The 23,135-nt window shown below is 50.4% G+C and overlaps 1 protein-coding gene across 1 annotated transcript in view; it reads right to left on the bottom strand.

Moving 5' to 3' along the window:
- The window catches only part of spon2a (spondin 2a, extracellular matrix protein), a 29,692-nt gene that overhangs the window by 4,698 nt on the left and 1,859 nt on the right, over positions 1–23,135 (bottom strand). The window contains exons 2-3 of the mRNA XM_084331963.1: positions 10,799–11,027; positions 4,428–4,654 (exon numbers count right to left, since the gene is read on the bottom strand). Of these exons, the coding sequence (XP_084188089.1) occupies positions 4,428–4,654; positions 10,799–11,027 (456 nt within the window). The remainder of the gene's footprint in view (positions 1–4,427; positions 4,655–10,798; positions 11,028–23,135) is intronic.

Genomic DNA, 23,135 nt, shown 5'->3' with positions numbered 1-23,135 from the left:
GTCCTGCTATATCCATTGACCCGTATTCACACGGTGGCCATTTTGCTCTTATGTCACGCTCAGGTCGCCGGTGGGGGTGAACAACGGGGGGGGGGGGGGGGGGGGGGGGGGCGACGTCAAATTGGGCTGTTCTCCGCCCTAAAGGACCGGTCAAGCATCTCTACGCTCCGTCCTAACGGCCCGGTCAAGCATCTCTCTACGCTCCGTCCTAAAGGACCGGTCAAGCATCTCTCTACGCTCCGTCCTAAAGGACCGGTCAAGCATCTCTCTACGCTCCGTCCTAAAGGACCGGTCAAGCATCTCTACTCTCCGTTCTAAAGGGCCGGTCAAGCATCTCTCTACGCTCCGCCCTAAAGGACCGGTCAAGCATCTCTCTACGCTCCGTCCTAAAGGACCGGTCAAGCATCTCTACTCTCTGTTCTAAAGGGCCGGTCAAGCATCTCTCTACGCTCCGCCCTAAAGGACCGGTCAAGCATCTCTCTACGCTCCATCCTAAAGGACCGGTCAAGCATCTCTATGCTCCGCCCTAAAGGACCGGTCAAGCATCTCTACGCTCCGTCCTAAAGGACCGGTCAAGCATCTCTCTACGCTCCATCCTAAAGGACCGGTCAAGCATCTCTCTACTCTCCATCCTAAAGGCCCGGTCAAGCATCTCTCTACGCTCCGTCCTAAAGGACCGGTCAAGCATCTCTCTACGCTCCGTCCTAAAGGACCGGTCAAGCATCTCTCTACGCTCCGTCCTAAAGGCCCGGTCAAGCATCTCTACTCTCCATCCTAAAGGACCGGTCAAGCATCTCTACGCTCTCCGTCCTAAAGGCCCGGTCAAGCATCTCTCTACTCTCCATCCTAAAGGACCGGTCAAGCATCTCTACGCTCCGTCCTAAAGGCCCGGTCAAGCATCTCTCTACGCTCCGTCCTAAAGGACCGGTCAAGCATCTCTCTACGCTCCGCCCTAAAGGACCGGTCAAGCATCTCTCTACGCTCCGTCCTAAAGGACCGGTCAAGCATCTCTACGCTCCGTCCTAAAGGACCGGTCAAGCATCTCTCTACGCTCCGTCCTAAAGGACCGGTCAAGCATCTCTCTACGCTCTCCGCCCTAAAGGCCCGGTCAAGCCGCGCAGCGTTCTTTGGGGTGTCAGACACAAAGCACCGACACCTCGTTAAAAAAAAAACACTCATAATCCCATAATCACGCTCGCACACACTGTCCCGGGGGGCACTTGCCAGAGAATCCCCCCCCCCCCCCCCCTCCCTCTTGGAGACCGAACGACAACCCCGTTTCACAGGGATCAACGGAAGCCGGCGGTGCGTTGAGGTTTTCATACACGGCGACGATGGCGTGTTCCATTTTCTCCCCCGTTTACAACGATGCCAGCGCGGGCCCCCGGGGCGTTGTTAAGTTGTTATCTGTCTGTTTCCAGTTACACGCTTAGCGGGAAATAGCAGAGGGTATTAATATGGAGATCGGAATCATATGCATGGGGATTTTTGGGGCATTGCGTATGCATGTCTTGGTCTGTGGGAAAGAGAAGGTGTGTGTGTGTGTGTGTGTGTTAGATGAGGAGATTAAGCATCTCAAGGGATGAGCGCCATTACATCTGTCATTGTCACGGTCCTCACCGCCTCTCGCATATCTTCATGCCCCGCGCCGCGCCGCCGGTCTATAAACAGACGCGGCGCACCGTCCATGGCAGGCATCGGGCGTAGGTGTCGATGACAAGCCGCTAAGCCGGCGTCCCGTGAACCGGTGCTCACCGTAGAGCCCCCCCCCCCCCCCCTCTCCACGGGGGGGGGGGGGCTGTTTGTACTTTGAAGGCCCCGCAGGTGCAAGCGGTGGAACAACCAATAAACAAAATGTAGGTCACCAGATCCATTCAGGCAGGCGGGCTGTTATTTCCAAACCCTCCAGGAATTACCCTTCCCCTCCTCTCTTCACCCCCCCCCCCCTCTCTCTCTCTCTCTCTCTCTCTCTCTCTCTCTTTCTTTCATTCATCAAGTGTGTGTGTGTTAGGTTCCAGAAAAACAAACAGCCCCCAAAAGGCATGCTTTAGTTCCAGTGGAAGCACCAGGCCTGGTGCCCGTCCACTGCCTCGCTGCCTCGCTCCCGCCTCCCGCCTCGCTGCCTCGCTCCCGCCTCACGCCCCACACCTCACGCCTCCCGCCTCATGCCTCGCGCCTGCGCCCCAGCTTTTGTAGAAAAAGACGTCCTCGTCGTGTTGTTCTAGCCTAAACGTTCCCCTCGAGCCTCAGGTAAACCGGTGCGGGGCCAGGTAAGCCGGTGCGGGGCCAGGTAAACCGGTGCGGGGCCAGGTAAACCGGTGCGGGGCCAGGTAAGCCGGCGCGGGGCCAGGTAAGCCGGCGCGGGGCCAGGTAAACCGGTGCGGGGCCAGGTAAGCCGGCGTGGGGCCAGGTAAGCCGGCGCGGGGCCAGGTAAGCCGGTGCGGGGCCAGGTAAACCGGTGCGGGGCCAGGTAAACCGGTGCGGGGCCAGGTAAACCGGTGCGGGGCCAGGTAAACCGGTGCAGGGCCAGGTAAACCGGTGCGGGGCCAGGTAAGCCGGTGCAGGGCCAGGTAAGCCGGCGCGGGGCCAGGTAAACCGGTGCGGGGCCAGGTAAGCCGGCGCGGGGCCAGGTAAACCGGTGCGGGGCCAGGTAAACCGGTGCAGGGCCAGGTAAGCCGGTGCGGGGCCAGGTAAACCGGTGCGGGGCCAGGTAAGCCGGCGCGGGGCCAGGTAAGCCGGCGCGGGGCCAGGTAAACCGGTGCGGGGCCAGGTAAGCCGGCGCGGGGCCAGGTAAACCGGTGCGGGGCCAGGTAAGCCGGTGCGGGGCCAGGTAAACCGGTGCGGGGCCATGCGGGGCCAGGTAAGCCGGCGCGGGGCCAGGTAAACGTCAGCCGTGGCTCGTACTAGCAACAGCCACGTTCCGTATGCCTTAGCCTCTTAGCTCTCGCCCCCCCCAAGCCAACGCTCCTATACAGTAATCCCAAGCCATTGATATGGCACAAGCCTCTGGGGCTATTAATAGCGTCATTGCATTGCTATCATGTACTGTGATGTTTTATGTAATGTGTGTGGACACAGGGAAGAGGAGCTGCCACAGGGGGAAGCTGCTAACAGGGATCCTGACGAACCAAACCGAACTCTGGTTCCCAGACCCAGATTCAGCTCTTTAAAGCCTGAAGCCCAGCCTTAAACCCCCCCCAGCCCCGTCCCTGTAAACGTCCACGGGGTCTTTTACTAGGCCTCAGCCCAGGGACGCCCCTCGTGAACGCAGAGTTCAGTAGGACAGCCGTCGTGAACACAGAGAGAGGACAGTAGGACAGCAGGACAGCCATCGTGAACGCAGAGAGAGGACAGTAGGACAGCAGGACAGCCATCGTGAACGCAGAGAGAGTTCAGCAGGACCAAGGGTGTAAAAAGTACCCAAAAATTATACTTAAGTGAAAGTATGGGTACAGTCTCAAAATCGTACTCAAGTAAAAGTCAGAGTATCTGGCTAAAAGCACACTTGAGTAAAAGTCAAAAAGTTTCAACTTTTAAATGTACTTAAGTACTAAAAAGTTAAATAAAAACCTTTTTTCTGACTGTCTATTCTTCTGATAGCAGAAGATCCACGCTTTCTAGTCTTGCACAAGGACCAATCAGCATGGGTATGGGCGGGTTGATTTTCCATTGATGGGGATTTGATTGGCTGTGTTTAAATAAAGCGCGGCCGCAGGATTAATAGCGTTAACGTTAGTTCGGTCGAGATTTGTACTTTGTAGAGGTCTGCATTTTAAATGTAAGGAGTAAAAAGTATGTTTTTTTCCCCCTCTGAAATGTAATTGAGTAAAAGTACAAAGTATACAAACCTAATAATACTCGAGTAAAGTACAAATCCCCCAAAACAGTACTTAAGTATTGTAACAAAGTACAATTACTTAAGTACTTTACACCCCTGAGTAGGACAGCGTGCAGACAGACTGGCCCCCGGGAGCGGATGTGGTCGTTTGTAGCAGCGGGGCCCCCGGGGGCTAAACATAGGCTGGACGGACGGACGGACGGCCGCAAGAAGCGGTGAAGTGTTCGGTGCGACGGTGTTGAAGGCAGCGCTTAGAGGAGGCGGGTCACTGGCGGGCGGCGGCCTGGGTGGAAGGAGCTGAAGAGGCCGCTTGTTTAACTTGCTCTGTGTGTGTGTGTGTGTGTGTGTGTGTGTGTGTGTGTGTGTGTGTGTGTGTGTGTGTGTGTGTGTGTGTGTGTGTGTGTGTGTGTGTGTGTGTGTGTGTGTGTGTGTGTGTGTGTGTGTGTGTGTGTGCGTGTGTGTGCGTGTGCGTGCTTGGGATTGGGTGTGTGCACGGGTGTGGGTGTGTGCATGTGCGCTCACATACACACATAATGTATGTACAAAGTGCGTGCGTGTGTGTGTGCGTGCGTGTGTGTGTGTGTGTCACGCTCACCATGGAACTGCGCGGCTGCATTAGCAGCATGGTGGAGCTGTGCCCGATGCCATTGGGTATCCCCGCCGTCCGGTACATGGCACCGACGGCGCGCCTCTTCCTGGCCTCCTTGGCCCCCTTCACCAGCTCCACGGTCAGCCCCAGCTCGGCGAAGCTCTGCACCCCGGTGCTGGCCGGCGTGCCCTCGCGCCAGAGTCGGAAGTGTGCGTTGTGGGTCACCGCTGGCGAGAGAGAGGGGGGACGACAAGAGACAAGAGCCGTCGGAACAGGAGTTTTACCAACCTTGGAAGGGGGGGAAAGGGGGGGGGGGGGGGGGGGCGGGGGAAGGGTGATGTGGAAACAGAGGCTTACGAAATCCCAAATGAAAAAAATAACTGCAATGATATCATGACGAAGGTCCATACAACAGAAAAGAAAATAAATTAATCTGGCAGGCGTTACAGCAGCCAAAAAGCTTATCTCTATGAGATAGAAAGAACCTAAGAAACTAGCAGTAATTAACTGGTCCCTGCCATTGCTGGATGTTATTTATTTGGAGATCCCGACTGCTCATGTGGTTGGGGTGGGACAGGCAGGTATTGAATTGTGGACCGCAGCGGTGGTAAAGGGCACAATGTAGCAGCGGAGTGGGGGTGGGGTGTTGGTCCTGGGGGATCCGGCGGTCTTGGGGAGGGGGGGGGGGGGGGAGTAGGGGAGGAAATGTCTAATGTCTATTGTCCAATGTCTTTTGTGTTGTTTGTGGTGTTTTTATTTTATACTTGGTATCTTGTATTTTGTATTTATTAGTTAAGTTTTGGTCTGTATTTATTATTTCTTATGATCTTGTCGATATTATTATTGTTGATGTTGTGTTGTCAAATAAATTGAAAATAAACAAATTTGATAAAACAATAAATAATAATGTCCTCTCTCTGAAGGACAACCAGCTCGGTTCCCGTCCCACTGACGGATTAGATGCCGTTCGTTCATTTAGTACTATATATATATAATCGGTGGGACGCGCAATTTTCAGCAAATTGTCTTAACCGCCTGCGACCTCTTTAGCGGGGGTCACCCTGGGCGGGGGGGGGAAAAGGACGCAAAACCACTCGTGTCGAGGATAAAGGCGCGAGGCAGAGAAAAGTCCACGGCCATGAGCCACAGGAGTGTCCTATCGGTCTCAATCAAGTGCAGCCGCGGCCAAATGGTGAACTCATTCCTCCCATGATGGAGCCCGGGCCCCGGCTTCCTGTTCTTAAATAGATGATTGCGAAGGACTTATCCACATGCAATATCTCGGGGGCTTATGGCAGAGAGGGGTACGGTTACGCCGTTTATTCAAACCATTTCAGATAAAACCGCGAGGCACGGAACTGGGGCGGGCGGCCGGCCAGCAGACGGGTCGAGATAGATGGGGGTCGACGATCGGACTGTGGGAAAACTACTTCTCCCGCGGAGGCTCGCTGCGATTCGTCCATTTCACATTTTTGTTATGGTTATCGTCGGTGAGGCCTTTGTGGTGATCGAGAAGACTGATTTAGGTTGGGCTGGTTGTTCCACTATTCCTGGAGCTGCCTGCTATAAAGCGCAGAGCCCGCTGGCCAGCCACCAGTGGTTTTAAGGGCAGCGGAGGGTTAGCCAACAACACAGTAACAGATGCGCTGATGGCTCTGCCTTACCTCACCTTTCACCAAGACTTGTGCGCAAATACAAGGGCTGTGCACGCACGCAGACACACACACACATACACATGCACACACACACACATACACATGCACACACATACACATACACACACACCCACACAAAGCACACTTTCATTCTCAAACACACCTTGTGTGTATTCAAACACACATGCACACCACGCACACACGAATGGACACAAAGCACACTTCCATTCTCAAACACACCTTGTGTGTATTCAAACACACATGCACGCCACGCACACACGAATGGACACAAAGCACACTTTCATTCTCAAACACGCCTGATGTGTATTCAAACACGCACACATGCACGCATTCGCATACACACACACACACACACACACACACACACACACACACACAACGCTGGCCCACCCATGAAAACGCACCCAGCACGCTTCACACACTATCCCGTTTCTCCCCGAGCCATTACTTCTGCACTTAATTGCATTTCCATCTCAACAGGGTTCCCGCGAGCATCACAGAGATCTGGTGACACGTCACGCTTCAGCTGCGCCAGAATATCAAACTAACCCTGAATGTAAAGTGCCAATCTCTGAAGATTCTCCACGCAAAAGTACAGTAAAAAAAAGAAAGGTATACATTCATGTACGTGATGTTATAGCCATATAGCCGCCATTGTATCGGCAACGGTCCAAAACAAACACCCAGAACTGGAGTCCGACCAACAGTCATTGCGGTCGTGAGCGAGTGGGCCACCCACCCTGATACACAGCAATACTACCATTATGGTATGTAAATGTACTTATTTATAATACGTACACGTTGTATATTTTTTTATACAGTGCGTGAAATATATTACTTTTGGCTATAATAACAGAACATACATTGTACCTTTGTCCGTGTGGTCGATTAGTACTTTATTTACATATATTTTAAGCGAGATCTTTTCCCGGGAATGTCACCACAGACATTCATAGACATATTAGACAGTTCATAATACTTGATAATGCTGCACAGGCGAGGGCTCCCATCAGTGGGCCACAGGCTCATCCACCGTTGTTGTACCTCATTCAGCGATAGATCGTGACTTAAAGGAACACTCCAACATTTTGGGAAATTAGCTTATTTGCCATCTACCCTGGAGTTAGACAAGAAGATACATACCTTTTTCTTCTCTGTGCATGCAGTAGGAGTAGGAAGATATTGGGAACTAGGCTAATGGAGGAACCTACTTCCAGTGACTGACGCTAAGCTAGGCTAACGGTGCACGTCTTCCTACTCCTACTGCATGCACATAGAAGAAAAAGGTATGTATCTTAAAGGGGACGTGCATTGCTATTCCTTGCACTATTTGGGCAACTTTACACAATTCCTGTGAGTCTATTGAACACATCTGTAAGGTTTCTTTAAAAAAAAAAGTCATTGTTTTATATTTCTCAAAAGTACTCAAAAGCCAAATTGTTCTCCCTTTGGATTTCAGGCTGTGTTGACCTGGCTCCGCCCATAAGCACTTTGAGTGACAGTCATCCACACAGTCTGCGACTGGCACAGAGAGAGAGATAGAGAGAGAGGAAGAGGGAGGGTGAGAGAGAGGGACACAGAGCATAAAGTTATCTCTCCACTGCTTCCCCCGCACGGTCCAGGTTGTGTGTGTAAATGCGTGTGTGCCACTGCTTCCCCGCGCGCGGTTTGTTTCCCCGACAGAAGCTCCTGTCTCTCTCCCTCTCTATCTCTCTCTCTCCCTCTCTCTCTCTCTCACTCTCTATCTCTCTCTCGCTCGCTCATTGTCTGCCTCGCTCTGTTTGAGGAAGTGATGATATTTCCACTCGCTCTGCTGTCGCTGTCTACCATAGAGTTAGTTATGCAAATCAGTGCCATATTCACGTCAGCAATACCGTCAAATCAGAACAGCTTAGTTGAGTAAGGGAAGATCTCGTGAACTCGAGACTAGACTGATGAGTCAATATGATAATTAACGACACAGACCACATTGATATAATCCCCAATTGCTAGGATACAATGCTAAACACTGGAAAAGGCCATTTATAATGCATGGGACCTTTAACATTTTGGGAACCCTGGAGTTAGACAAGAAGATACATACCTTTTTCTTCTCTGTGCATGCCATGCAGTAGGAGTAGGAAGACGTTGGGAACTAGGCTAATGGAGGAACCTACTTCCAGTGACTGACGCTAAGCTAGGCTAACGGTGCGCATCTTCCTACTCCTATACTGCATGCACAGAGAAGAAAAAGGTATGTATCTTCTTGTCTAACTCCAGGGTAGATGGCAAATAAGCTAATTTCCCAAAATGTTGGAGTGTTCCTTTAATCTATTTCAATGGTGATGGTTCAACTAACTCAAGAAAGCAAACACACGATAAAGGATATTATCGATAATAGATAATAGGTTATGCTGGAAGCCACATGTAAATTCTATCAAAGCTAACATGTCAAAGTCAATTGCAATACTATATCAAGTTATATCAAAAATCTAATTTCATTATAGACTTTGTATTGGTCCCCTGTGGTTCCATATATAACTTGTGGGGAAATACATACACATTTAATACTAATACAATCTTCATACTTCAAAAGAGAATTGTAAACAAAATGACTTATAGAGAACCACACACTCACTCTTTATGTAATACAATTATTAAATTAATTAAACTAAAACTTTTAAGATTTGGTCAACTTTAAAACAAATCAAATTATGTATAAAGTATCCAAAAGTTGTTTAAAAGGGGAGAAAGTCAATATGAATGATTGAACATGCTTGAATTTGCATGTTCAAAAAGCAATTAGTGAGGAATAATGTAAAATATCGTTGAATTGTAGTTGTATGGAACAGCTGTAGTGAGGAACTGAAAACATGTAGTTGTACTTAGACTCTGATAGTACAAAAAACAATAATAATAGAGTTTAAAAAAATAACATACTGAACAACTATGAAAATTGGCATAGAAGGACACAGTACCTACAGGATATTTAAGTTGTTTTGCTTTGCTTTGCTTCGCTTTGTTTTGTCATTTCTGTTATCGATTGCAGACTGAAATAAACGTCAGTTAAAACCAACCCCCCCCCCCCCCAATAAGTACAACAAATTATAATAATGAAGTTTAAAAAATAATATACTGAATGAACAACTATGAAAAAAAAAAAAAAAAAACATTGCCATAGAAGGACACAATACAAGATAATGTAAGTTGTTTTTGTTATGCTTTGCTTTGCTTTGTTACTTCCGTTATTGATTGCAGACTGAAATAAATGTAAATGAAAGCCCCACGTTCCTCCATTCCCCCCGTCCTCCTGGCTCTCTCCTTGCCCCCCCCCCCCCCACCCCCCCCCCCCCCCCCCCCCCCCCCCCCCACAGAGCCACCGCAGGCCCCCGCCATGACGCCATGACAGCCTGTCCTCTCCCTGCACTATGATCATAAACTCCATGTCCCATTGTCCCCGCTGTCTCCCCTCGGGCCCCGCGGCCTCCTCGCGAGCAGCCGGCCGAGGCCCCCCCCCCCCCCCCCCCCCCCTCGGTCCCCGTGTTTTCCTCTTCTCGTGATGAAGCCCCCCCCCCATCCCCCCCTTGTCCCTCGGCCCTTGGGACGCCAGAAAACCATTAACGGGGTGTGGCTGAGCCCCCGGGGCCCGGTGGCCAGACAAAGCCGTGGTCTGGTGGTGGGGCCCCCAGACGGTGACGCGGAGCGCCGGGTCTAGAGTGCGTTATATGTGGCGCAACACACATACGCACGCATCTGTCATCCATCCACATCAATCCACAAGGGGAAGGGCGGGGGCGGCGGGCGGCGCTATGCCCCCACAGCCATCATCACCCGCTGCCCTCCGACCTGAACGACTACGATCCAGCTTCACCGCCGACGCTGCGGCGAACCGACGGAAGACGGCAGGAGGGCGGCGGGAATATATGGAGGGTGCGATTGAAATAAATAGCTCGAGAAATATACCTCAGGATGGGAGTCGGGGGAGAGAGCTAGAGAGAATGAGAGAGAGAGCTAGAGAGAGAGAGAGAGAGAGAGAGAGAGCGGGGGGGGGGGGGGGGGGGTAACCACCGCCCTGTATCATCTGGTAGCGTTTAGACTGCCTTCCTCGCCACATTCTGCCTCACACTGCTTTCCTCATTAGAGTCCCTCACCACTCTAAATGTATGTGTGTGTGTGTGTATGTGTGTGTGTGTGTGTGTGTGGTGGGCTGGGGGTCCTAAGGACTGCACTGTAACGGGAAGGCCGAGGCAGGTTAACCAGACGTCTGCGAGCCCTCAGACCGCCCTCAACACACACATGATTAGGTGGTGGAGAGGTCGGGGAGTTGGGGGGGTGGGGGGGGGGTTGAGGCTGACCCTGCAGCAGTGCATGTCAGGCTCAAAGCCAGACTCCCTGCTACACCTAAAAGATTACAGGGACCAGAGCCATCCCCCGCCCTGTCGTCTAGCCGTTTAGCTCATCCACATGGAAACTGTCGGAGACTTGCAGTGAATTATACATTTGGATGTTCTCCGTTTGCCCACTGGGAAAACTCGATGGCACTCGAAGGAACATTCCCTGATTCTTTCCCGTTTCCCTAGAAGATCAAGAATGAACGTGCAATGAGGTACTGAGGCGTTTTGAAAATGCACGTCCAATCTGTGAACAAATAGTCAGCGGCTATACTTTGGACCGACCCGATCATCTGTTACTTCTTTCGCAAACCCCCCCTCTCACCTATGAGCTTGGACCACTGTGCAGGGGGGCGGAACAGGGGATACTGCTTGGGGAACGTCTGCGGACTCCAGTGACCTGTAAAGACCAGGATGTAGGAGGCGGGACCCCTGGCCGTGCATTCGGTCCCGTTGATTGGCTGGATGGGGCCGGCACAGGACAGGGAGAGCTTCAGCAGCACGACGAGCAGCTGCCGCAGCCAACTGCAGGACAGGCACTCTGATGACATCATCTGAAAGAGACACACAGAAAGCAAGAAATGCTCATAAAAACGGTTTCCTCCGAATATGTCTCTGCTGATTGGTCAGTTTCCCCTCTCCCAAACAAGATCCTTAAGAAAAGTAATCGTGTGTTCAGCAGGTCCTCGGCAACTCGTAAAGTCAGAAATCTCCGGGTTTAACCACCAGGACATTCCACTCGAATGGCCGATCAAGTGGTAAATACCGGTGGTAAACCTCTGGCAGGTTACATGATATCGCAGTTTTACGAATCGGGACGTGTCGCTGACCTTTCACCTTTTTTGCGGCGCACACGTACTTACTTATTATGAACACGGCGCATCGTAAAATATAATCAGAAATAGGATGTTGGCACGCCGCCGATCCCAGGAGATTTAGCTCAAGCCGGCGAGAAATAAACGGTTGAATAATCTGTCTGAACCCCGCTGCCTCGGGATCCGACCGCTCCTGACTTTACGACCTGACTAACGCTATCACCTCGTATATATACGACTTGTCGTCGCGCGTTCCTTTTTTTACGACCTCACGAGTCGACGGGGACCGAGCGGACGACGCGCGCCCCGCGAGCCAAAGGGTAAACAATGGCATCATTATCAAAACGTCTCCACCCTGCCGACAGATCGCCGGTACCGCTTTATCGCCGGTATATTTAGAGTCTTAGCGCTGAAGCTTATTGAACCCCCCTGACCTTCCATTGGAAAGAGCCCTCCTAGTCCCTCGGGGCTGGACTGTACTACAGTGGCCCAGAGCCAATCTGTGGGCCGAGAGCATAACCGTTAACATTCATCCCTGTCACTGTAACGTCTGCGTCCTTAAGCCGGCCCTGAAATAAACCAACAAGGACGACATCCCCGAGGAGTCGGGAGCTGACCTCACCGACCGGCCATCCCCTGACCACTAGTCACACTCTCTCTCTCTATTTCTCTTTCAATTCAATTCAATTCAATGAGGATTTATTGATTGATTGATTGATTGATTGATTGATTGAAAACTTTATGAACAGATTGCAGAATGGGTACAATACAGTACGGCTCAATACAAACAATTGTTAAGCGGATGCAGACCAGAGAAATACTTTCGTCTCGTTTTACATCAGGGTCCCCCATTTTCAATTCATCAAGTTGACATGGGAAACATACGTTTGCATTGCTAAAGCCAGCGTCTCTCTCTCTCTCTTTCTCTCTCCTTTCTCTCTCTCTCTCTCTCTCTCTCTCTCTCTCGCTCTCTCAGTTCAGTTAAATTCAATTCACATCAAAGAGGATTTATTGACATGGGAAACATACGTTTGCATTGCTAAAGCCAGCATCTCTCTCTCTCTCTCTCTCTCTCTCTCTCTCTCTCTCTCTCTCTCTCTCTGTGTGTGTGCGTGTGGGGGTAAGTGTGGACGAGCACACGCACACACATGTGCTACGTGTGTACGGGTTCACTACGTGCGCGTGCTATCGCGTGTGCTACGTGCGCAACGTGTATGAGGAGAAAGGTAACGTGCAACTTGGACACACCACATGAGTAAAGCGTAATAGACTCATGTGCTTTTCAGCCGGTCATGTCTGCACGTAAGTCCAGCCTGTGCCTCCCTGTCGCTGGGCTGTCAGCGAGAGTTAGGGGGGGGGGGGGGGGGGGGGCTTATACTGTCAGAGAGGAGGCCCGCTGCCCCAGTACCCTCTGTCCCCTGTCCTAGTCTGACCACATGTGCTCCCCTCCCCTCACCACCACCACCATCCAACCCCTCCACACCTCGTCCGTCCATGCTCATCCCTCTGCAGCTCCACAGCTCTGCCACCGTGATTTACTGCCCTGTTTATGGGGCTGGTGGAATTAAAATAACAGCCTGGTGAGACCACCCTATTTTCAGTACGAGAGTACTACATGATATAGTACTATTTTCAGTATGTGAGTACTACATGATATAGTACTATTTTCAGTATGTGAGTACTACACGATATAGTACTATTTTCAGTATGTGAGTACTACATGATATAGCACTATTTTCAGTATGTGAGTACTACATGATATAGTACTATTTTCAGTATGAGTACTACATGATATAGTACTATTTTCAGTATGTGAGTACTACACGATATAGCTCTATTTTCAGTATGTGAGTACTACACGGTATAGTACTATTTTCAGTACGTGAGTACTACACGATATAGTACTATTTTCAGTATGAGTACTACACGATATAGTACTATTTTCAGTATGTGAGTACTACACGGTATAGTACTATTTTCAGTATGAGTACTACACGATATAGTACTATTTTCAGTATGTGAGTACTACACGATGTAGCACTATTTTCAGTACGTGAGTACTACACGATATAGTACTATTTTCAGTATGTGAGTACTACACGATATAGTACTATTTTCAGTACGTGAGTACTACACGATATAGCACTATTTTCAGTACGTGAGTACTACACGATATAGTACTATTTTCAGTATGTGAGTACTACACGATATAGTACTATTTTCAGTACGTGAGTACTACACGATATAGCACTATTTTCAGTACGTGAGTATTACACGATATAGTACTATTTTCAGTATGTGAGTACTACACGATATAGCACTATGTTCAGAGTACTACACGATATAGTACTATTTTCAGTACGTGAGTACTACACGATATAGTATGCGAGTACTACTGTATACGATATAGCACTATTTTCAGTACGTGTGTGTAGGGGAGCGGGGGTGATGCCCCTGCTTGTGTAAGGAGCTTGAAACCCTGCAATGCTAGCCCTCACGTCACTACGTTACTCACTACGTTGACTCACTCCTACGTTAGATACCACTGAATTGGATCCTTGCCAGGTGGTGCAATGGACGGGACCGGTGCCGGTGAGCCGAGGGTCCGCGGTTCGAGGCCGTCGGAGAGGACTGCGCGCCGAGCGCGAGGTGCCCGCTAGTAGTACCTGGTGACGACCGCCGCGGTCCCACCTCCTCCAGCAGGCCAGGCACACAACAACAGAACCCCCGGAGACAAGGAACCATATATAACTTTGTTTTGGAATTCTTTTTCGGACACAGCCCATGTGTTTGCAGTCGTAAAAGTCAATCCGCATCACTGGGGTGTGAATGTGATATATCACGGCGAAGGAACTCAACCTCTAAGTGTCTCTTAACTATCTGTGAATGTACAAAAACATCTTTAGACGATAAAGTTAGAAAACATCTACAGTATGTCGGTCTGAGTACTCGGTGTACTCGGTCTACGGTGTGCGATGGATGTCCCGCCGACCACATCTGTGGGCTTGAATGCGGTGAACCAGGCGGGCCGTGTGTTTCACCACGACCAGAGCACCATGAGGCACGGCGGCAAACTCTACCGACCTTTCTGTTTCCATATCGAGAGTTTACGTGATCTGCTGTGTGCTGAATGTGTTTCCTGACCTTAAGGGAGGTGACTGTTGTCAATCTTCTGGACTCTAAGCTGTTTTCTCACGTTTTCTTTTTCTTTTGTACTACATTATGGATACTGATATTTTATGTTGTTTTCAATGTTAAGAATGAAGAATTATTGGCAATATGGATATTCTCCATTATATAATTTAAGTATTAATTAATGTTCCCACTTGGAAGTGGTGGATAGGGGTATAGGGCATGATACGCTTGGCTTCTTCCTACTCCTTTTCGAACAGTGATATGTATAATTTTCATTGTTTGTCTTTTTATTATTATTTTTTTTTTAAATCATGTTCAAAATAACGATTCATTCATTCATTCATTAAGCGCTGTGTAACCCGCTCAGAACCCATTGCGAATTGGAAAAGGGGAATCTGCGCGATAGATATGCCCCGATACGTGCCCCTTTTTCCGCGGGCCTTTCAATCTCTCGCGGGCCTCGTAGAGAAGCCCCTACCTTTCCACTAACTAATAAAAGAATAATGTGCAGCAGTCGATGGCGAGAGACGGGCAGATTTTTCAACCCTGTTTGAGTTGTGCCATGTTTTTACCAATTTAAACGATAAAGAAGGCTGATTGACAAGCAGGTCAGCTAACGGTAGCTAACATTATCGATAGCTTTTGACACCACAACGACGTAACGTTAGCCAGTGGATAATTACACTTTTAACAATCGAACAAACATCATTATGTGTAATTCATGGCACAATTCAAACGGGATGACAAATTAAATATTCTCTCTTGTCGTTGACCACCGTTCTTTCTGAAACAGGGTTCTAAGGTGGACATGGCCTTCCACTGGTCCTTGAAGCTGTTTCTCTGTCCGTTTGTCGGTTTATGGAGACATAGTTTACAGACATAGTTTAGAGACATCGTTTACAGACATGCTGCTGCTTCCACCCTAAAGCCTCTGGACTACATCATTCTGTCGTCAGATTTATCACCGGTGACAGTTATGGTACCCGTCATTGTATCCTATTATGCTAAGGTTGGGTGGTCCTCTCTGGCGGAGAGACGTGACACATCTGTTTCTGTATGAGGCCATTATTGGTGATCTCCCGCCCAACATCACCTCATTGGAGCTCTGGACCTTATCACACTCGCTCTGGTCATTGGCTTCTACACTTAAGGTTCCTAGAGTTTGCACTGAATTAGGAACATGGAATGTTTTGCAACACACTTTAAAACTAAATCCATTAGTATCTCTTGGTCAGTTTAAATTGTTAATAGCAAACCACTTGACCACAGTCCTTTACTTTTTTTTTACTGTATGAAGCATATTCTCAGGAGGGTCATACAAGCATTTCATTATAATGTACACATACCTTATATGTGACAAATAAAACAAAACTTGAAACTTGAACACAGTCTGCAGTTGTTTCTAATTATTTAAAATGTTTAATTGGTGACTTTCTGTCTCCATATTGTTTTCTTTTTGTTGCACTTTATTATGTTTTGTATTTCTCAACGTCATTGCAAATGAGCGCTTGCTCTCGACGATCCTTCCAGATTGAATAAAGATTGAACGCATAAAGGTTCGCAACGGAGGAAATAATAACCTCAGTCCAGAGCCCAGGAATAGGATGCTCTTAAAACGTACCATTCCCAATCTGACTGAATGTTTTCACAGTCCCTGGAAAAAGGAGACTTCTTGGAGTTCTACGTTCATCGCCCTATCTAGGCCATCCCAGCCCTGGGCCTGGGCCCTGGGCACGCGACCACCCCTCCCCCCCCGACCACACGCAGGGTCGCACCCACCGCCATGGTCAGAGGAGTGAGTGACATCAAAGCCTGGCTTCTGTGTGTGCCTCCTCCACTCTCAAGGTATTTTTACGGTTGGCCGTTAAACTCTTGCAGTGGTTAATATAAGTTCAGGGGGGAGAGAGAGAGAGAGCGAGCGGGAATGGACGGTGTGTGCGCTGCGACGACAAACACGGCTGCGGTCCCAAAAATGACAGTCGAGTTCTGGAGCGGGACTGGACGAGGAAACAGACTGCAGCGCCCCGTTGGAAATAGACTTCAGCGACAATGAGGGATAAGATATGGAGGATATGCGTGTGCGTGTGTGTATGTGTGTGCGTGTGTTTGTGTGTGTGCGTGCACGTGCACTGATAGTCTGGCCCTGATCATCCATTTTAACTGCCGGCATTCTACGGCTGCCTGGGGTCTCAGTAACAGTATACTGTGTGTTGAACCTATAGAAACGTCACATCATGTTGTGGCTGGTCTACATCACTTTCCCTCTCAGCGCACACACTCTCTCTCTCTCTCTCTCTCTCTCTCTCTCTCTCTCTCTCTCTCTCTCTCTCTCTCTCTCTCTCTCTCTCTCTCTCTCTCTCTCTCTCTCTACACACACTCTCTCTCTCACCACACACACTCTCTCTCACTCTCTCACCCTCTCACTCTCTCTCAGCACACACACACTCTCTCTCAGCACACACACTCTCTCTCTCTCTCTCTCTCTCTCTCTCTCTCTCTCTCTCTCACCACACACACTCTCTCTCACTCTCACCACACACACTCTCTCTCACTCTCTCTCAGCACACACACTCTCTCTCTCTCTCTCTCTCTCTCACTCTCTCTCAGCACACACTCTCTCTCTCTCTCTCCTCTCACTCTCACCCTCTCGCTCTCTCTCAACACACACACACTCTCTCTCACCCTCTCACTCTCTCCCAGCACACACCCTCTCTCTCACTCTCTCAACACACACACACTCTCTCTCTCACTCTCTCAACACTCTCTCTCTCTCTCTCTCTCTCTCTCTCTCTCTCTCTCTCTCTCTCTCTCTCAGCACACACACAGGCACACATACACAAAAATGCACACACATGCACACACACGCGCACCTCTCTCTCTCTCTCACATAACTCACTCTCGGAGTCCAACATAACGTCAACGGAGATCGAACGCAGTGCAGGTTAAAAGTGCACCGCCGACGTCAGAAGTACCGGGGTCCGCATCACGTGTGATTGATACAGTGTGTGATTCCTGCGCTCCTACAGGGACCGAACAGACAATGTTGTGATCGGATAATCTTCAGATTTAGGAGCGGAGGACCAGAGGAGGACAGGGAAGAGGCTGTCTGGGACAAGGGCTGGATCGCGTTCAAGCATCCCATCCGGATGCTGTCCGTCCTCACGTCACCGCAGAGCAGCGTTCCAAACCATGAATGATGCAGGGAGGTTGAGGGGCTGGGGGTTGAGGGGCTGGGGGGTGAGGGCTGGGGGTTGAGGGGCTGGAGGTTGAGGGGGTTGAGGGGCAGGGGTTGAGGGCTGGAGGTTGAGGGGCAGGGGGTTGAGGGGCTGGAGGTTGAGGGTATGAGGGTTGAGGGGCTGGAGGTTGAGGGGCTGGAGGTTGAGGGTATGAGGGTTGAGGGGCTGGAGGTTGAGGGGCTGGAGGTTGAGGGCAGGGGTTGAGGGGCTGGAGGTTGAGGGGCTGGAGGTTGAGGGGCTGGAGGTTGAGGGGCTGGAGGTTGAGGGGCTGGAGGTTGAGGGGCTGGGGGTAGGGCTGAGGGCTGGAGGTTGAGGGGCTGGGGGTTGAGGGCAGGGGGTTGAGGGGCTGGGGTTGAGGGGCTGGAGGTTGAGGGGCTGGGGGTTGAGGGGCTGGAGGTTGAGGGGCTGGGGTTGAGGGGCTGGAGGTTGAGGGGCTGGGGGTTGAGGGGCTGGGGGTTGAGGGGCTGGGGGTTGAGGGGCTGGAGGTTGAGGGGCAGGGGGTTGAGGGGCTGGGGGTTGAGGGGCTGGAGGTTGAGGGGCTGGAGGTTGAGGGGCTGGAGGTTGAGGGGCAGGGGGTTGAGGGGCTGGAGGTTGAGGGGCTGGAGGTTGAGGGGCTGGAGGTTGAGGGGTTGAGGGGCTGGGGGTTGAGGGGCTGGGGGTTGAGGGGCTGGAGGTTGAGGGGCTGGAGGTTGAGGGGCTGGAGGTTGAGGGGCTGGGGGTTGAGGGGCTGGAGGTTGAGGGGCTGGAGGTTGAGGGGCTGGAGGTTGAGGGTTGAGGGGCTGGGGGTTGAGGGGGTGGAGGTTGAGGGTTGAGGGGCTGGGGTTGAGGGGCTGGGGGTTGAGGGGTTGGGGGTTGAGGGGCTGGAGGTTGAGGGGCTGGAGGTTGAGGGGCTGGAGGTTGAGGGGCTGGGGGTTGAGGGGCTGAATGAAAAGCAAACGCAGCGCTCGGACGTCTTCTCCACTGAACCTGCCACACGGACACATTCATAACAGTGTCAAGAGACATTTCTGGCATTCTCAGACTATCACACTTGGTGTCATCCGTCAACACACAGAATCAAGTGCACACACGCACACGTGCACACACACACACACACACACACACACACACATTCCATAGACCGTAAAAACTTAACTGGAGAAAAATCCTGGCAGCTTATCATGGCAAAGGAAACACATAGACAGACGCAAAAAAGCATTATGCATAAACACACACTTGCAAACACACGCCAACACTTGTGTGCGTGAATGCACACACACGCACACACACGCACACACACACACAAACACACACACACACACACACACACACACACACACACACACACAGTGATAGAAACGTCTTTGCGCATTCTTCCTACTTTTGCAGACACACACACACACACCTTAGCACGCGAACACACTGCTTTCCAACCGCAAGCAGCAGAGATTTATTCCTCCTAATCAGGCCAGATAGACACAGACACACACACACACACACACACAGAGAGACACAGACACATACACAGCATTTCCTCTCATGTCTCTCCGGCACGAGACACAATAAAACAAGAGGACCTGGAGCGCTGCCAGACCGTACAGCGGCTCCACTGTGTGATTACTGCAGGCTCACGCAGGGTGATGTACACATGTTCTGCAGGCAGGCAGGCAGGCAGGCAGGCAGGCAGGCAGTAGGGAGGCAGGCAGGCAGGCAGTAGGGAGGGAGGCAGGCAGGCAGGCAGTAGGGAGGCAGGCAGGCAGGCAGTAGGGAGGGAGGCAGGCAGGCAGGCAGGCAGGCAGGCAGGCAGTAGGGAGGCAGGCAGGCAGGCAGTAGGGAGGGAGGCAGGCAGGCAGTAGGGAGGGAGGCAGGCAGGCAGGCAGGCAGGCAGGCAGGCAGGCAGGCAGTAGGGAGGCAGGCAGGCAGGCAGTAGGGAGGAGGCAGGCAGTAGGGAGGCAGGCAGGCAGGCAGTAGGGAGGCAGGCAGAGAGGCAGGCAGGCAGGCAGTAGGGAGGCAGGCAGAGAGGCAGGCAGGCAGGCAGTAGGGAGGCAGGCAGGCAGGCAGGCAGGCAGTAGGGAGGCAGGCAGGCAGGCAGTAGGGAGGCAGGCAGGCAGGCAGGCAGTAGGGAGGGAGGCAGGCAGGCAGGGAGGCAGGCAGTAGGGAGGCAGGCAGTAGGGAGGCAGGCAGTAGGGAGGGAGGCAGGCAGGCAGGGAGGCAGGCAGGCATGCACACGCACACACATAAACAAACAACCACGCACACACATAAACAAACACACACACACAAACAAACACACACAAGCACACAAACATTTTAGTTTTGTATGTTGTATATTTTGTATAGTGTTTGGTCTTTTACTCTTTTACTGTATGAAAGAGTATATGTTTCTTGTGTATTCATACTGTTCTCCGTTTCCCTGTGGTTCTATGTTTACTTTTTTTTTTGCCTATTGTCAGCGACTTTGGGTAATTGAAAAGCGCTATACAAAATAAATGAATTATTATTATTATTATTATTATTATTATTATTATTATTATTATTATTATGAAGCACATTCTTAGGGGACTCATACAGAACCAAACATTTCACTGTAATGTAACACATTGTTGACATATACAACAAAACTTGAAAAACACACACACACAAACTTAAACACACACACACACGCGCACACACACACAGATCCAGGCTCGTATGGGCTGTGATTTGCTTAATGATATGGTATCAAAGGGAGGCTCCAGGGCTGAGAGGAGGATATTTCCTTGGATCTTCAGTCTATTGTTTAACAAGGTGGATGCGTTTAATACCCTGTGCTGTACGCCAGTAACCGCGCCCCCGCCCCCCTTACGTACATCTTGCAGACATGTTTATGGATGATTATATGCAGACAAGCTTGCTGTGTTTCACACAAGTGCACACACACACACGCACACACACACGCACACACACGCACGTCAAACTGGAACAGACTGCCACTGTATTTAACCCAGATTACAAGTAACAGTTTAAAAAAAGAAATTGAGAAAAAATCTGTTTGATCTATATACAGTAGGCTGACAATAAATGTGGTGCTTAACTGTACGTTAAATTGTATTCTGGTGAGAGAACATCCTATATATATTTTTTATTTGTTATTTCAATAGTTTCTTATTGATCATTGTAACTGTGTCAATCAATGTACATGCTGTTATATTATATTGTACATGTGTGGACCCCAGGAAGAATAGTTGTTTCATAACATAAACATAAACATAGATATAGACATAAACATAATCAGTGATACAAAAGTGATTGCACATAGGCTACTACAAACCTTTGCAGACACACACACACACACACACACACACACACACACACACACACACACACACACACACACACACACACACACACACACACACACACATTGCAAAAAGGAGGTCAGAGTCCTCAGCCAGCTCCATATGCAGACAGAGGGAAACCACAGTGACGGCAGCGCAGGCAGCAGAGAGAGGAGAGAGCTGAGGAGAGAGGAGAGAGCCGAGGAGAGAGAGAGAGAGGAGAGGAGAGGAGAGGAGAGGAGAGGAGAGGAGAGAGGAGAGGAGCCGAGGAGAGGAGAGGAGAGGAGAGGAGAGGAGAGGAGAGAGCCGAGGAGAGGAGAGAGCAGAGGAGAGATCAGAGGAGAGAGCAGAGGAGAGAACAGAGGAGAGAGGAGAGAGACGAGGAGAGCCGAGGAGAGAGAGCAGAGGAGAGAAGAGGAGAGGAGAGAGCAGGGGAGAGAGACGAGGAGAGAGGAGAGAGCCGAGGAGAGAGCAGAGGAGAGAAGAGGAGAGAGCAGAGAGAGCAGAGGAGAGAAGAGGAGAGGAGAGAGCAGGGAGAGAGACGAGGAGAGAGGAGAGAGCCGAGGAGAGAGCAGAGGAGAGAAGAGGAGAGAGCAGAGGAGAGAAGAGGAGAGGAGAGAGCAGGGGAGAGAGACGAGGAGAGAGGAGAGAGCCGAGGAGAGAGCAGAGGAGAGAAGAGGAGAGAGCAGAGGAGAGAGCAGAGGAGAGAAGAGGAGAGGAGAGAGGGGAGACAGGGGAGGAGAGAGCGAGGAGAGAGAGAGAGAGCCGAGGAGAGAGCAGAGGAGAGAAGAGGAGAGAGCAGAGGAGAGCAGAGGAGAGAGGAGAGAGACGAGGAGAGAGGAGAGGAGAGAGAGCAGAGAGAAGAGGAGAGAGCCGAGGAGAGAGGAGAGAGCGGAGGAGAGAGAGAGGAGAGAGGAGAGGAGAGGAGAGGAGAGGAGAGGAGAGGAGAGGAGAGGAGAGGAGAGGAGAGGAGAGGAGAGGAGAGGAGAGGAGAGGAGAGGAGAGGAGAGGAGAGGAGAGGAGAGGAGAGAGGAGAGGAGATGGTGCCGAAGGCTTTTGGACAGGACCGTATCATATTCTGAAGCGTTCACCAGAGACACAGTATTATTGTTCTATTAAACACACGCACACACACACACACACACACACACACACACACACCACACACACACAACTAGTCAGCAGAAAGGCCAGAGAGGGAAGGAGGGAAGGGGTTGGCAGTACTCTGCATTGGGTTACCATGGACGCATCATGCACACGTATGTGCCATAGTGTCCTCAAGAAGGGATCAGTTCCATTTTCAAATTCAGGAAGTGGATTTTCCTTCTAATTCACATAGTGAAGGGAGGGAAGAAGAAGAAAAAAACCTGTTGGTTTGGCAAGAAGAGGTGGTGTCGTCCTCCGAGACGTTGATGGGGAGCCAGGAGGAGGACGGGGTGTTCTCTGTCATCACCCGACACCCACCAACCACACGGCTGTTTTACATTCCTGGAGCCGACCGCAGTGGAAGTGAAGGAGGGATCCACTCCAACCTGTCGCTCCACAGATGTTTTAGCCACGGCGGCTCTCTCTCTCTCTCTCTCTCTCTCTCTCTCTCTCTCTCTCACGCCTGAAGTTAGCTACCGGTTATTATTGTGACGTTAATAACGCAGACATATTATTCAGGGCTGTGACCAGGACACACGGGTGAAAGGCAGGGCGTCACACAGGAGAGAGGTGCAAAATAGTGTCTCCAGTAGAAGGAGTGTTTTTAAAGAGAGAGAGAGAGAGAGAGAGAGACTATCCGATCGAGTGACTATTTTGTAAATTAATATGTTTCTTGTTGATTGTCCCTGTTATTACTAATGTTATGATATTTTATTGCTTAATATATATGTTATTGTTTGTATGTTGAACTTGCTTTGGCAATAAGTATGTTAATATTTCATGCCAATAAAGCCTATTTGAATTGAATTGAATTGAATTGAATTGAGAGAGAGAGAGACGATCCTGAGGAATCATTTACACTAAGCTGCAGCAGCACTAAGACACATTTGGTGTAAATCCGTACACACTCACACACACACACACATGCACACACTCACACACACACACACACAGTGGCACGAAATAAAACACACACGCAGCACTGTCAATCTCTGGGGTGATTGTGCAGCTGTGAAGAAGATAGCGTACGCTTT

This window comes from Notolepis coatsorum (genome assembly GCF_963971535.1).
Source record: "Notolepis coatsorum genome assembly, chromosome: 16".
Classification (NCBI taxonomy): domain Eukaryota; kingdom Metazoa; phylum Chordata; class Actinopteri; order Aulopiformes; family Paralepididae; genus Notolepis; species Notolepis coatsorum.
The sequence above is the reverse complement of the archived record's forward strand: the minus strand, read 5'-3'. Positions and strand labels throughout refer to the sequence as shown.